Raw genomic sequence first — 14,931 nt, 5'->3', positions numbered from 1 at the left:
TGTATCCAGGCTATAAAGGGGTTGCTGACCGACGCCAGGACCAGCCCTCTGACGAAGTCCTCGTGACGAAACGCGTAGGGGCGTGGCCTGGCGTCGGTCTGAACTCCGTGGTGGATGTGAGAGTGGTGAGAGCACCCGTTTGCCAATCTGTTTGCTGTCGGAGACAGCCCCAGTTCATGCTGTTTATCACCCGCGGTTGTGCCTAACCGTCTATTGTGGTACGTGACACCATTTACAATGTACCTGTGGATGATTTTATTTTTGTGATTGAAATAAAAAGATAAAGCACTATTTGGAGCGCTCCTCTTTCCTCTCCTAGAAATACCGTTTACCTGAGAATCCAGGTGCCCGCAAGGGTAATTAAGAGGAAGCAGCCGGTTGTACATCTGACCTAAAGTGCTGGGAAATTATCTCCTTCTCCCCCAAAGCTAAAGGACTGACTTGAATTCCACTGAAAGGATTAGGACTTGCGCGCTAATTGGACTTTTCTTGTGGTAATTAATTGTGTGATTCATTGTGTTAGCTGCAGCAGATCCTTTTTTCTTTTAGAAAATGTCTAAATTCTCTGATTTAAGGTCCAGGAGGGCCCAACATGTGAATGTATTTGATGATGTTGAGCATATAGTAATTGATGAGATACAGGCTTCAGAAGATGTAGATATTTTTTTAGAAGCTGAAAAATTACTAATTAGAGAAACCAGAGCCTGGTGGGAAATAGAGAGCATGGAGAATTATATCAAAAATAATAAAATCCCTAGAGGTTTGAGGCTTCTTAAGGAACCATCTTTTAATACAGAAAAAACATTTTTAGATGAATGGCATCAAATCCTAGACGATTGTTCACTAAAATTAATGAAATTAATCGTAGAGGAAAAAAGAAAAAGTTTAAAAGATATAGAAAAACAATTTGCGGAGGTAGAAACTAAATTAGAACAACATAAAAATATCAAGGAAGTACAGGAATTTAAAGAATACATAGATGAGAAGATACCAAAACTGGAAAATGAAATTATACAAACAAAGGTGAGAAAATATAAAAGAGATAAAGATGATTATGCTAGAAACCAAGTCAGGGATTGGCCTAAAATCAGAAGAGAACAGAGATCAAATAATGCCAACCAAAGAAATTATAATTATAGGAATACTGATAATTATACCTATAAAATGCAAAACAGACAAACTGCGAATAATGCTAGCTACAAACCAGCACATACTAGACTTAATCCTCATCAAGGAGAGGATAATAAATGGGAAACAGTCCCTCCTAAAAAGACATGGCGGACAAATATCCAGAGTAAAAAAGAATCCCCAAGTACATCAAATAGATTCCAACCATTACAAAATACGCAAGGGGATTTTTTAGGTGCTCGCCCCAAAATAAACAGGTGGAGAATAGAAGGAGGGGAAGATTGTCCCTCACCCCCAAAATGGGGAAAAAGGACAAGAGAAGAAGGGGGAAAAGAGGGAGGGGAAAAAATTCCATTTTTCAAAAAAAGAACGTTGAATTAGAGACACCTAACATTAAAGGTATTTTCAATCTATCTAAAATTACACTCTCTAACTCCCAAACTTCCCTTTTGTCTAAAGGCTTGTCCTTCGCACCCTCTACAGGGGTTAATAAATTCTCCTTATTTACAGACTTAAGCTTGTATATTCGGAAAATGACTTTAAAAAGACATTTCTTAAAAAATGATATGAAAACAGGCGCAGTCTTAAAAAATTGGGACAATACCAGAGAAAATAATCCCACAGGGCTCAAAAATCCTAGCACCTATTATCCCATAGAATCCAGGGGACCTAATTTGGAACTCTTTGAAAAACTGGTTAGAAGCGACTTTGAAAAAATTAAAGATGGAGTCAATTTAAAAGATAAAAATCTAAGTAAGAGTGAAACTATCGCTCTAAAAGAACTTATGGAAGACGATAGCATTGTACTAAAACAGGCAGACAAAGGAGGGGGCCTGGTCATAATGGATAGGGTGGATTATACTGCAGAAATGTACCGTTTATTGGGGGATGAATTATCCTATAAGAAATTATCGAAAGATCCCACCGATACATTTCTGCTAGAATTGAAATCCTTATTAGACCAAGGTAGAACTAAAAAACTACTATCCCGAGAGGAATATGACTACCTCTGGAATGACCAACCAAGGGTTGCAATAATTTACTATTTACCCAAAATCCATAAAGGCCAGAACCCCCCGCCTGGACGTCCTATCGTGTCAGGAATCGACTCCCTGACATCGCGTGTGTCAGAGTATGTCGACTGTCACCTGAAAAAATATGTACCTAAACTAACTTCTTTTCTTAAAGACTCCACAGCTATGCTGCAACAGGTTAATAACATCGATTGGAAACCCGAATATAAGTGGGGGACAATCGATGTTAATTCCTTATACACATCGATACCCCATTCAAAAGGGGTGGAATGTATAAGGACAGTGCTAAGCAGAGATACTGAAGTTTCAGTTGAAAAAACAACATTTATCTGTGACTGCCTTCTTTTTGTATTGCAGCATAACTATTTTTCTTTTTTGGGGGATTATTATATCCAATTGAACGGGACAGCGATGGGGACGATTTGCGCACCGGGGTACGCAAATCTGTTCCTGGGGGAATGGGAATCATCCCATATATATACAAATAACCCCTATATTGACTATATAGCGCTTTATAAGCGCTATATAGACGATATTATAGTAATTTGGAGTGGCACAGAAGAGGTTTTTAATGAGTTTGTAACCTTTATTCATAATGTGGAATTTAATTTGAGTTTCACTTCAAAATTTGAGAGTAAAGAAATGGATTTTCTTGATTTAAAACTGGTGAGTTCCACATCCACAAATGTGGAAACTAGCACATATTTCAAACCAGTTGACAGCAATAATTATCTTGATTTTAAGAGCTGCCATTATAATAAATGGAAAGTGAACCTTCCATACTCTCAATTGTATAGGTTACGCAGAAATTGCAGCAGCATGAGTACATTTATGAAACAATCTGAGGTTTATATACAACGCTTCAGAGAGAAGGGATATCCAGAATCCATTATCGCTGACGCTATGGAGAGAGCTAAAACTCTTGAGAGAAATAAACTCTTGGAATATAAGCTCCCAAGCAACAGCGATAAAGGAAATGCACCTTATTGTCCATTTGTAACACAGTATAACACAGAAAATAAGACAGTCCGTAGGACTTTGAACAAATATTGGTATCTAATTCAAATGGATCCAATATTAAAGGATAAAGTAACATCTCAACCTGAATTAGTGTTCAGAAGGGCCAATACATTGAAAAACAAATTGGCACCTAGTATGTTGCCCGTATTGACTAATGAAACACCAGGAATTTTTAATCGTTCAAAACCACAGGGCTTTTTCAGCTGTGGAAAATGTAAAATGTGTTCTCATGCACAATCGGGACTCAAAACATTTAATGACAGGAACAATAAAAAAATTGAGGTAAAAGGTTTTATCAATTGTAACACCACCTATGTTGTTTATGTGCTACAATGTAGATGTGGGAAACTTTACATAGGTAAAACCAAGAGAAGCTTGAAAATAAGAATCCTAGAGCACTACAGAAATATAAAAAACAAAGTGGATAACCATAGTGTGCCTAGGCATTTCAAAACCTGTCAAAACAGTAACCCGGCGGGGATGTCTTTCTTTGGATTAGAACATGTTACCCTGGATATTAGAAAAGGTAACAGAGATGTTTTACTGGCAAAAAGAGAAACCTTTTGGATTGTCACACTAAACACCTTGTGCCCAATTGGTTTAAATGAAGGAGTGGAAATTACCCCCTTCCTAAGTTAATTATTCTTTTCCAAGACTAACATCCCTTCTTTGAAAGATGTCCCCTTTTGTATGTTTATTGTGAGAGAAAACTTGTGCTAATTAAGGCAATTATTCCTTTATAGTTATCATGCTGCTTTTTCTTCTGTTTTAAAGTTCTTATGGTTTAGAGGTTATAATATTATTTATATAGGATTTGCGTCTATGTGAATGTTGAATACCCAATATACCATATTTTAATATTTTCTTCTTAAAGAAATGCCGCTGTAATTGGTTCTTTAAAATACATCGCTGCTAAGGGTCATTTAATACATATCATTTTTTATTAATTGCCCGTCTGCCTTTTTCAGGGAATACTCTAGGAGTTTGAGAAAATTATAACCTGACATCCTTTTGTCCGCATTACTGTAGAGTTGTCTGTTTTGATATTTTTGTATATTTGTGTGTTTTTTGTATTTTTATATATTTGTATATTTGTACTTTTGTACTTTTTCATATGTATTTTTTCTATAATATCTGTATTTTTCTATGATATTTGTATTTTTCTACTTGAACAATCATATTTAAATTCCCATTTGTATATATCATTGATTCCAGTTTATGTGCATTTTGTGCATCATAAGAAGAAATTCATCATCATTTTTAAAGTTATCTCATCTTCCTGTCCTCTAAATGTCTGAGAATTCGACCAAGTTCAGGACTACCTATCGCAAAATTTATAAAAATCAACTAAATATGCCACCGATGTTTTCCGATAATTTCCGATGTTTTTTCATGTTTTATATATATTGCTGTTTTTATATAGATTTTTTTAAATTAGTGCTTTATATTGTAGTAACTGCCTGTAAAACAGTTTTTATATTGATGTAAGCTCTTTTTTGTTTGGGGTTATGAAAACTTCTTTTTACTATGTAACACTATGCACAGGCACTTTTAATTGATATCAGCTGCAACAGCTTGTTAGTCATTAGAAGGTGACTCAGGCTGTATCCAGGCTATAAAGGGGTTGCTGACCGACGCCAGGACCAGCCCTCTGACGAAGTCCTCGTGACGAAACGCGTAGGGGCGTGGCCTGGCGTCGGTCTGAACTCCGTGGTGGATGTGAGAGTGGTGAGAGCACCCGTTTGCCAATCTGTTTGCTGTCGGAGACAGCCCCAGTTCATGCTGTTTATCACCCGCGGTTGTGCCTAACCGTCTATTGTGGTACGTGACACCATTTACAATGTACCTGTGGATGATTTTATTTTTGTGATTGAAATAAAAAGATAAAGCACTATTTGGAGCGCTCCTCTTTCCTCTCCTAGAAATATATATATATATATATATATTGAGGAGCAAGAGAATAAAAGAATATCAATGAAAGTGAGAATAAGGATATAGATGTACATATACACAGAAAGATAGAGTAAACAGTAAAAGTGAATTAAAATTATGTGAGTGCTCCCATGAGCACATGTATAGTCTGTTGTCATCAGTTTATGGGACACATATATATATATATATACACACACACACCCTTGTCAGGGCGTCAAGCATTTCGATATACTTAAGGGACACATACAGGTATAGATACATCAATCCTATTGGTATCCTATATATAGAGAGAAGGACTTCCTCCTTAAACATATAGTCCTGTCTGTGCAGTGAACATCTGTGAATTATCATGGATCCAAGATGGGGGTACAGTATCCACAGCCAGATCGTCACAGTGCGCAAGCTGGGGACCCATACGTCCCCCCTCTCGATGATGGACCCATGATTTGCTCCGGATGTAGACTACAAGACAGAGCTCAATTCCATATTTTCATTGAGACCATCTGGATATAGGGAATTGAATTTGAGCATCCAGTATATTTCTCTTTGGCATAATTTTTTATATCGATCGCCCCCTCTTGCGGTGGGTTCAATGGTCTCTAAGCCAATTATGGATAGTTTTGAATGATCCCCATTATGTACAGAGTTGAAATGGCGTGGAACACTGTGTGTGGTTTTCTTATTTATTATATTTCGGCGGTGCTCCATGAACCTGGTGTGGAGGCATCTGGTTGTTCGGCCGATATATGGTAAATTGCATCCACAATTAAGCAAATATATAACATATTTTGACTTGCAATTGATGAAATGATTTATGTCAATTAATTCTTCTGTATTAGGTATATTTATAGTTGTCACCTTTCTGGGAATGTGTCCACATAGTGCATCTTGTGTGGCCACATTTATAGAAGCCTTTGGGTTTAGATGTTAACCAGTCAGCGTCACCCCTGGAGTTTTGTGGTGTTTTACATTTTTTGAGGTGGCTTGGTGCCAGTATAGTTTTGAGAGAGGAATTCTTTCTGTATACTATGCGTGGCTTATCTGGGATGATCTTGTTTAGTATTTTATCTTGCTGTAGAATTCTATGATTTTGAAGTATAATCTTTTTTATCGAATTAGCATAATTATTGTATTTGCATATAAATGTCAGGTCCATTTCTTCCTCTTCTCTGTTTGGTGTATTCTTTTTCTTTTTTCTTTAATAGATCTATCCTATCCGACCATTTAATACCATCCAGCATGTTAGCCTTCAACTCTTGACACCATCCTCTGAGCACTCTTTAAGTGATAGCCATGGCTGCTGCTGGCTTTAATGCTGCCCCTGCTGTTAAATTCTGAATCCTTAGGCCCAACTCGATCCGCTGATCCATAGGCTCTTTAAAGATATTGGCATCTTCCAGAGGCAACGTAGTCGTCTTTGATATACGAGCTATAGCCACGTCTACTTTAGGCAGTTCTTCCCATACAAGTACCTGCTCTTGTTCTAACGGATACATCTCACTGACTTTTAAAAAGGTACAGTAACCCTGTACCAATTTAAGCATGCCCACTAAACCAGTCATCTGTGCAAGAGGCAATTGCTGCAGCATTTTGCGAGCCTCGCAAATACTGCCCACACGTCTGTCAGGAAAATTTGTCACACAGTGAACATTTTGCTAGGTGTAACTTTTTGCGCTTTGATTTGAGGTCCCCTTTATCCTTGCTGGTTTCTGACCTGAATCACAGAAGCATACTGCTTACTATCACCGCCATAAGTCTATGATAACAACACAGCATAAATAGAAGTAGTGGTGGCTTACCCCGATTATTTTAGTGGCCTGCCGTTTTTCCTCCTCATTATATGGGTGGACACGACTGCTAACAGCTCTATTAAAAAAAACGGCTTATCCCACTATTGTGTATAATTTTTTCCATAGGCAAAAAGTTAATCCTTACTAACTGGATAGTCCGACGTCCTCGTCGTGTACATGTTACGTACACGACTACTTCGTGTCCTGTACTCAGAGCGCCACTCTACCTGGCCTAACATTGAAGAGGGAGGCAAAAGTTTCTACAAAAAATGGAGACCATTCATTGAGACAACCCCGACGAGACCAAGTTATGTCTCTTTTCCATTCCACAACCTGGAACCAATACCGTAAACTATCTTTACCTACCCAACCTCATGATGTTACCGTGTCTCATGTCTGATTGCTGAAATTTTGGTATAGAGTGTAAATAGCGATTGCTTATATACATACAATGGATGGATATGGACCAGAGGAGTCTTCCCCATGCCCCCCCCCCCCCCTTTTCATTTTTTCAATCCTTCTAGATTATTTCCTAATATAGGTTTACTTCGTATATACCTAATACTTTTGTTTTAATATATAGGTGGTTCAATTTATACACCTCTAACGGGCATATGCAATGCAAAGTTTACCGGTTGATACCCAGAGGGAATTCGGAAATTCGTGTTCCTTCACCTCATCGACTATAATCTACTTGTACATGTGAGAGCGATGTTTGTATTGCAGCTGTGAAGTTCGCCATTTTTTAACTTTTTTTCAAGCATCGACTGGTATCCTACCTAAACCACATGTTAACATATTGTACCAATTTGTATTCCTTATCTTTCTGTATTGTTTTGCTTTTAAGGAAAGAAAAATTTTAATAAATATATTTTCAAAAAAAACAAAACATTCCATTCAGTATCCAGTGCAAAAAACCCGTTGGTGATACAGAGGAATAGTACTCACTAAATCTCTGCTGGGAAAAAACTGTCAATGCAATCCAAATGCTGCCTCCGGCTGTATCATCTGCACAGAACTTACTTAAGCCGCCGGGTATGGTCACCTTTTCACCTATGGATGAACCCAGGCTGATATCATCCACTGCCGCCAGAGGAGGCTGAGATGGGTGGTTCCTTTTATAGGGGCCGGTGTCTTTGTTTCCATTCCAAGTACTACCCAGAGGGGAATTACCCACAGGTGATGCTGCCATAGGGTTGGTAGAGGAACATAGATTACCTTTGGCAAGTGGCATGGGATATTGCCTTTATAGATGTGGCTCACCTGCTTCGGGGCCACTAGCTGTTACATATGTGCAGTCATATAATCTGGTGATCTACGTATAGGTGTCTGATCTACATTCACATTTGGTCGCCTATTGAGCGCTATGGTTGTGCATTTGCCTCGCATTGTTCTACAAATATTGCACAATGTAAAACATTCGTTCTCTAGCACCAGTCACAATTTAACATTTTGGAGCCCAGTGCCCTTTGTCTAAAAAGGCGCAGGCCACCGACATGTAACCCGTTCAGTGCCGCGGCAGCCATTGCGCACGTGGCCAGGGGGGCTCCGGCCACATTATCGCTTCTGTAGGTTATGCTGTAAATACAAACCAGTTCTAGCCCTATTGTGGATAATGCGCTATACAAATATAATTAGATTCGCCAGTCAGTCCCATCACATCTGGGCAGGAATGTGGCAAGTCCTGGTCTCCATGTGCAGATATCGGCATGGCATGCCTGAGAGTGGACTACCATAGGGCCTTCCCTGGGTAACTCACCCCAAATATACTGACAGGGAACATCCTATAGAGCTAGAACTAGCCGGAATGGATCAGTATTCTGTAGGAATCCGTGGACCATCTCTGCGCTCACCGCCCCCCCCCCCCCTGCTGTCACCACAATGGAAGCCGGCCCTGACACTGGCACACCTGGTCTGGTAGCATCAGGATGGTTACATTGCTCTGGTTGTTTAGGTGTATATATATGCTGCTGACTGAGCGGTTACATGATGCCCCAAGACACAAGATAGAACTGTGACAAGAGATCCGCCCAGGCCGTATACAGAAGGATGAGATGGATACCGCCATTCCTCTGGCCAAACGCCCACGAGATACGACCGATTAAACATTGGCCTCCTTAGCTGATTGGTTACGTTCCTCTACCTACCATGCCTTCTTCAGCCTCAGCCACACATGAAGGGACAGCACTTACCTTCTCAGCCGGCCAATACACCACTTTATTACAGACACAATCACAGCAGAGTACACACACGGCATTATAATTCATGGCAGCTCTTAGCGGAGGCTTTCATCCAATACCGTCATCAAGTATCATAGAAGCGCAGAAACCAAAGACAAAATGGCGGCTCTGTGCCAGGAGCAACCCTGCGCCACTAATACGATTTCTTTTTCATCTAGAAAAGGTAGAGAGGAACTAGAAAAACAATTCATATGTACTTGTATCTTCCTGACACACGCAGGCCGACACCCGGGTACTGCAGAACTACACGTACACATCTGACACGCAGGCCGACACCCGGGTACTGCAGAACTACACATACACATCTGACACACGCAGGCCGACACCCGGGTACTGCAGAACTACACGTACACATCTGACACACGCAGGCTGACACCCGGGTACCGCAGAACAATCCGGACATAACCCTGGCACACACAGGCCGACACCCGGGTACCGCAGAATGACCTGTACACATCTGACACAAGCAGGCCGACACCCGAGTACCGCAAAACAACCGGTACACATCTGACACAAGCACGCCGACACCCGAGTACCACAAAACAACCGGTACACATCTGACACACGTAGGCCGACACCCGGGTACCGCAGAACAGTTCGGACACATCTGACACACACAGGCCGACACCCGGGTACTGCAGAACGACCCGTACACATCTGACACACGCAGGCCGACACCCGGGTACCGCAGAACTACACGTACACATCTGACACACGCAGGCTGACACCCGGGTACCGCAGAACAATCCAGACATAACCCTGGCACACACAGGACGACACCCGGGTACCGCAGAATGACCTGTACACATCTGACACAAGCAGGCCGACACCCGAGTACCACAAAACAACCGGTACACATCTGACACACGTAGGCCGACACCCGGGTACCGCAGAACAGTTCGGACACATCTGACACACACAGGCCGACACCCGGGTACTGCAGAACGACCCGTACACATCTGACACACACAGGCCAACACCCGGGTACTGCAGAACGACCCGTACACATCTGACACACACTAATCAGTTCCCTGAGTTCTGATCTCCTGTGAACAGTAAGGTCAGACGCATTTCTCCGTAACGTCTTCTGTGCCTCCCACATAGTCCATGGTGTTGGCAGTGCTGGTCAGGTTCTTGCGGTAACACTCCAGGCTGCACAACGGAACATGGGTCCTAGAGCAAGTGTATCTTTTTGGGTTGGCACAGCCAGGGGCACCACAGACCTGGGGAGCGCGCAAAGCAGGGAGAGGCTCGGCAGGGGCGGGGTAGGGTACTCCAGGAGGGTAGGACACAGTAATACTATGTGCATTGTGCTGATAGCGAATGGTGGGACACGGCGGCTGGCGTCCTCGTCGCCCCGGGGTGGTTTTGGAACCCCGAGTTTTGGAGGTTTTTGTCAACCTCTCGATCGTCTGCTTCTTGCTCTCCTCTGCTTTCTTAGCCGCCTGCAGCCTCCGTTTCCGAGCCTTCTCCTCTCTCTTCACCAACATCTCCTGAGACAGTTCCTGCGGGGGGCGCACGTAGACCACCGGGGGGTACAGAGGAATTGCTGGAGTCTGCTGCTGCTTCTGCAGGAGAGCCCTCTGTGGGAGAGAGACGGGAGTCAGAACTATGGGGGAGAATACACAAAAGGTAAGGGTGTTGTCAGCTGCACACTGCCATATTCCTGGTCACCTCACCTGGCGAGCAGTTAGTAACGTCTCGTCCGTCTCCTTCTTCAGTTCCCCGTTCACATCCAACTCTCCCCTCTCCAGCGCATCCAGCCAGCGAGTCTCCTCCTCCTGCTCAGACTCTGGGACCACCGCGGGGGAGGGTAGTGGGTCCATGTTACTGTCCTCATCTGGAGAGATAATAATGAGGTAAGTGACCACATCTGTAGGGCGTCTGTGCTGTGCCCGCTAGGCCAACCTGATATCACGCTGCAGAACACAGCACAGCCTCATGTACTACAGCTTCAACATTATACACAGCAGCACCCGCACAGTAACACTGCCCCCGTCTCCCAGCACATGTGCACAGTAACAGCGCTCCTCCCCCTCTCCCAGCACACGTGCACAGTAACACTGCTCCTCCCTCTCCCAGCACCAGCGCATAGTAACACTGCTCCCCCTCTCCCAGCACACGTGCACAGTAACACTGCTCCTCCCTCTCCCAGCACACAGTAACACTGCTCCTCCCCCTCTCCCAGCACACGTGCACAGTAACACTGCTCCTCCCTCTCCCAGCACACATTAACACTGCTCCTCCCCCTCTCCCAGCACCAGTGCATAGTAACACTGCTCCCCCTCTCCCAGCACACGTGCACAGTAACACTGCTCCTCCCTCTCCCAGCACACAGTAACACTGCTGCTCCCCCTCTCCCAGCACCAGCACATAGTAACACTGCTCCCCCTCTTCCAGCACATGTGCACAGTAACACTGCTCCCCCCTCTTCCAGCACCTACACACCGTAACACTGCACCCCCTCTCCCAGCACACGTGCACAGTAACACTGCTCCTCCCTCTCCCAGCACACAGTAACACTGCTCCTCCCCCTCTCCCAGCACCAGCACACAGTAACACTGCTCACCCTCTCCCAGCACATGTGCACAGTAACACTGCCCCCCTCTTCCAGCACCTGCGCACCGTAACACTGCTCCTCCCCCTCTCCCAGCACACCGTAACACTGCTCCTCCCCCTCTCCCAGCGCACCGTAACACTGCTCCTCCCCCTCTCCCAGCACCAGCGCACCGTAACACTGCTCCTCCCCCTCTCCCAGCACCAGCGCACCGTAACACTGCTCCTCCCCCTCTCCCAGCACCAGCGCACCGTAACATTGCTCCTCCCCCTCTCCCAGCACCAGCGCACCGTAACATTGCTCCTCCCCCTCTCCCAGCACCAGCGCACCGTAACACTGCTCCTCCCCCTCTCCCAGCACCAGCGCACAGTAACACTGCTCCTCCCCCTCTCCCAGCACCAGCGCACAGTAACACTGCTCCTCCCCCTCTCCCAGCACCAGCGCACAGTAACACTGCTCCTCCCCCTCTCCCAGCACCAGCGCACAGTAACACTGCTCCTCCCCCTCTCCCAGCACCAGCGCACAGTAACACTGCTCCTCCCCCTCTCCCAGCACCAGCGCACAGTAACACTGCTCCTCCCCCTCTCCCAGCACCAGCGCACAGTAACACTGCTCCTCCCCCTCTCCCAGCACCAGCGCACAGTAACACTGCTCCTCCCCCTCTCCCAGCACCAGCGCACAGTAACACTGCTCCTCCCCCTCTCCCAGCACCAGCGCACAGTAACACCGCTCCTCCCCCTCTCCCAGCACCAGCGCACAGTAACACCGCTCCTCCCCCTCTCCCAGCACCAGCGCACAGTAACACCGCTCCTCCCCCTCTCCCAGCACCAGCGCACAGTAACACCGCTCCTCCCCCTCTCCCAGCACCAGCGCACAGTAACACTGCTCCTCCCCCTCTCCCAGCACCAGCGCACAGTAACACTGCTCCTCCCCCTCTCCCAGCACCAGCGCACAGTAACGCTGCTCCTCCCCCTCTTCCAGCACCTGCGCACCGTAACACTGCTCCACCCCCTCTCCCAGCACCAGCGCACAGTAACACTGCTCCTCACCCTCTCCCAGCACCAGCGCACAGTAACACTGCTCCTCCCCCTCTCCCAGCACCAGCGCACAGTAACACTGCTCCTCCCCCTCTCCCAGCACCAGCGCACAGTAACACTGCTCCTCCCCCTCTCCCAGCACCAGCGCACAGTAACACTGCTCCTCCCCCTCTCCCAGCACCAGCGCACAGTAACACTGCTCCTCCCCCTCTCCCAGCACCAGCGCACAGTAACACTGCTCCTCCCCCTCTCCCAGCACCAGCGCACAGTAACACTGCTCCTCCCCCTCTCCCAGCACCAGCGCACAGTAACACTGCTCCTCCCCCTCTCCCAGCACCAGCGCACAGTAACACTGCTCCTCCCCCTCTTCCAGCACCTGCGCACCGTAACACTGCTCCACCCCCTCTCCCAGCACCAGCGCACAGTAACACTGCTCCTCACCCTCTCCCAGCACCAGCGCACAGTAACACTGCTCCTCACCCTCTCCCAGCACCAGCGCACAGTAACACTGGTCCTCCCCCTCTCCCAGCACCTGCGCACAGTAACACTGGTCCTCACCCTCTCCCAGCACCAGCGCACAGTAACACTGCTCCTCCCCCTCTCCCAGCACCAGCGCACAGTAACACTGCTCCTCCCCCTCTCCCAGCACCAGCGCACAGTAACACTGCTCCTCCCCCTCTCCCAGCACCAGCGCACAGTAACACTGCTCCTCCCCCTCTCCCAGCACCAGCGCACAGTAACACTGCTCCTCCCCCTCTTCCAGCACCTGCGCACCGTAACACTGCTCCACCCCCTCTCCCAGCACCAGCGCACAGTAACACTGCTCCTCACCCTCTCCCAGCACCAGCGCACAGTAACATTGGTCCTCCCCCTCTCCCAGCACCTGCGCACAGTAACACTGGTCCTCCCCCTCTCCCAGCACCTGCGCACAGTAACACTGCTCCTCCCCCTCTCCCAGCACCAGCGCACAGTAACACTGCTCCTCCCCCTCTCCCAGCACCTGCGCACAGTAACACTGCTCCTCCCCCGGGACTTCCGGATCCTGCTCCTATGTGAGAGGACAGGCGAGGGAGAGCTCCGTTGGAGCCCCAGCCCTAAAAAGCTAAAATGAGCTTACCCCGGGGATTGTAAAAACTTCTCCCCAGCCCGGTGCAGCAAGGAAGGGCAGAGAAGCGGAGAGGAGTCTGATTGACGGAGCCGCGAGTACCGCAGGAACAGGGAAGCGTGAGCTCTAACCTGAGGTGCCGAGGAGTGACGTAGCGGCAGCCGGAGAGGGCTGCAGTACAGCGTGACGGCGCCAGCTGAACCCTGACCCGAGGCGCCGAAGAAGTGACGGAGCGGTGGCCGGGAAGCACTGTGGAGCAGTGCGACAGGGCTGGTTGAACCCCGACCCAGGGCGCCGAGGAAGCGACGCAGTGGCGGGAGGCTGGACACGGAGATACGGTCGGCTGCCTCCGTGAAGAGGGAGGCAGGCTGACAGAAACAGAGAAAAGAAAGCCAGCGCCGAGGAAGGGAGGCAGCGGTGGCTGGTGATTGCATATGGCTGTCTCATTAAAGAAGAAAAGCAGCGCAGAGGACTAAGGTGATAGCCGCATATGGGGAGTGTGCCCAGGACCTGAAAGGAACTGACTGCCTGCTAGCAGACCCTACTGAAAGGTACTCATTTATTGGAAATTGTAAGCTCTGGACATAAAAAGTCTCTGGTTGATGTGGCATAGAGATTTATGCATTTAAATGTATGGAGGATATGTAAAGTGCCCAAAACTGATACTTAAAAACACCAACAGACTGCTGGGAGGATAAATTGAACTAATTGACTTTAGACCCTAACTGGCATTATTAATACTAAACAACCACTGGAAGTATTGGGACTGCTGTAATACGGCGATATAATTTAGGAGCCATACCAGTGGGAAAACAGGCAAATAAGATATACACAGCAGGTTTACACCGCATGGATAGGTATCTGTCCCCACAGATGCCGAGAAGCAATAGGATCAAGAAAGTGGTGGAACCTAAAATGGCGGCAGCAAAAGAGACACCAGGCTCTAAACAACAAGTGCAGCCAGTGTCCCCAGCCCCAAATAGACATACGACAGAAGATCCCCCGGTAACATATGGAGATGTGGTTAAAGCCATACAATTGACAATGGGGCCATTAATGGAGATACAGGCTTCCAAATTCTCAATGGC

The 14,931-nt window shown here is 46.6% G+C and overlaps 1 protein-coding gene across 1 annotated transcript in view; it reads right to left on the bottom strand.

Annotated features, from left to right (window-relative positions):
- Positions 1–9,097: 9,097 nt before the first annotated feature.
- INO80B (INO80 complex subunit B) overlaps positions 9,098–14,931 on the bottom strand; it is a 29,647-nt gene continuing 23,813 nt past the window's right edge. Inside the window, exons 4-5 of the mRNA XM_083177014.1 lie at positions 10,824–10,984; positions 9,098–10,727 (exon numbers count right to left, since the gene is read on the bottom strand). Coding sequence (XP_083033140.1) covers positions 10,206–10,727; positions 10,824–10,984 — 683 coding nt within the window. The 3' untranslated portion in view covers positions 9,098–10,205. The remainder of the gene's footprint in view (positions 10,728–10,823; positions 10,985–14,931) is intronic.

The sequence above is a fragment of the Crinia signifera genome, chromosome 1, assembly GCF_055691185.1.
Source record: "Crinia signifera chromosome 1, ASM5569118v1, whole genome shotgun sequence".
NCBI lineage: Eukaryota > Metazoa > Chordata > Amphibia > Anura > Myobatrachidae > Crinia > Crinia signifera.
Note: the sequence above shows the minus strand (reverse complement) of the source record. Positions and strands in the feature narration are given on the sequence as shown.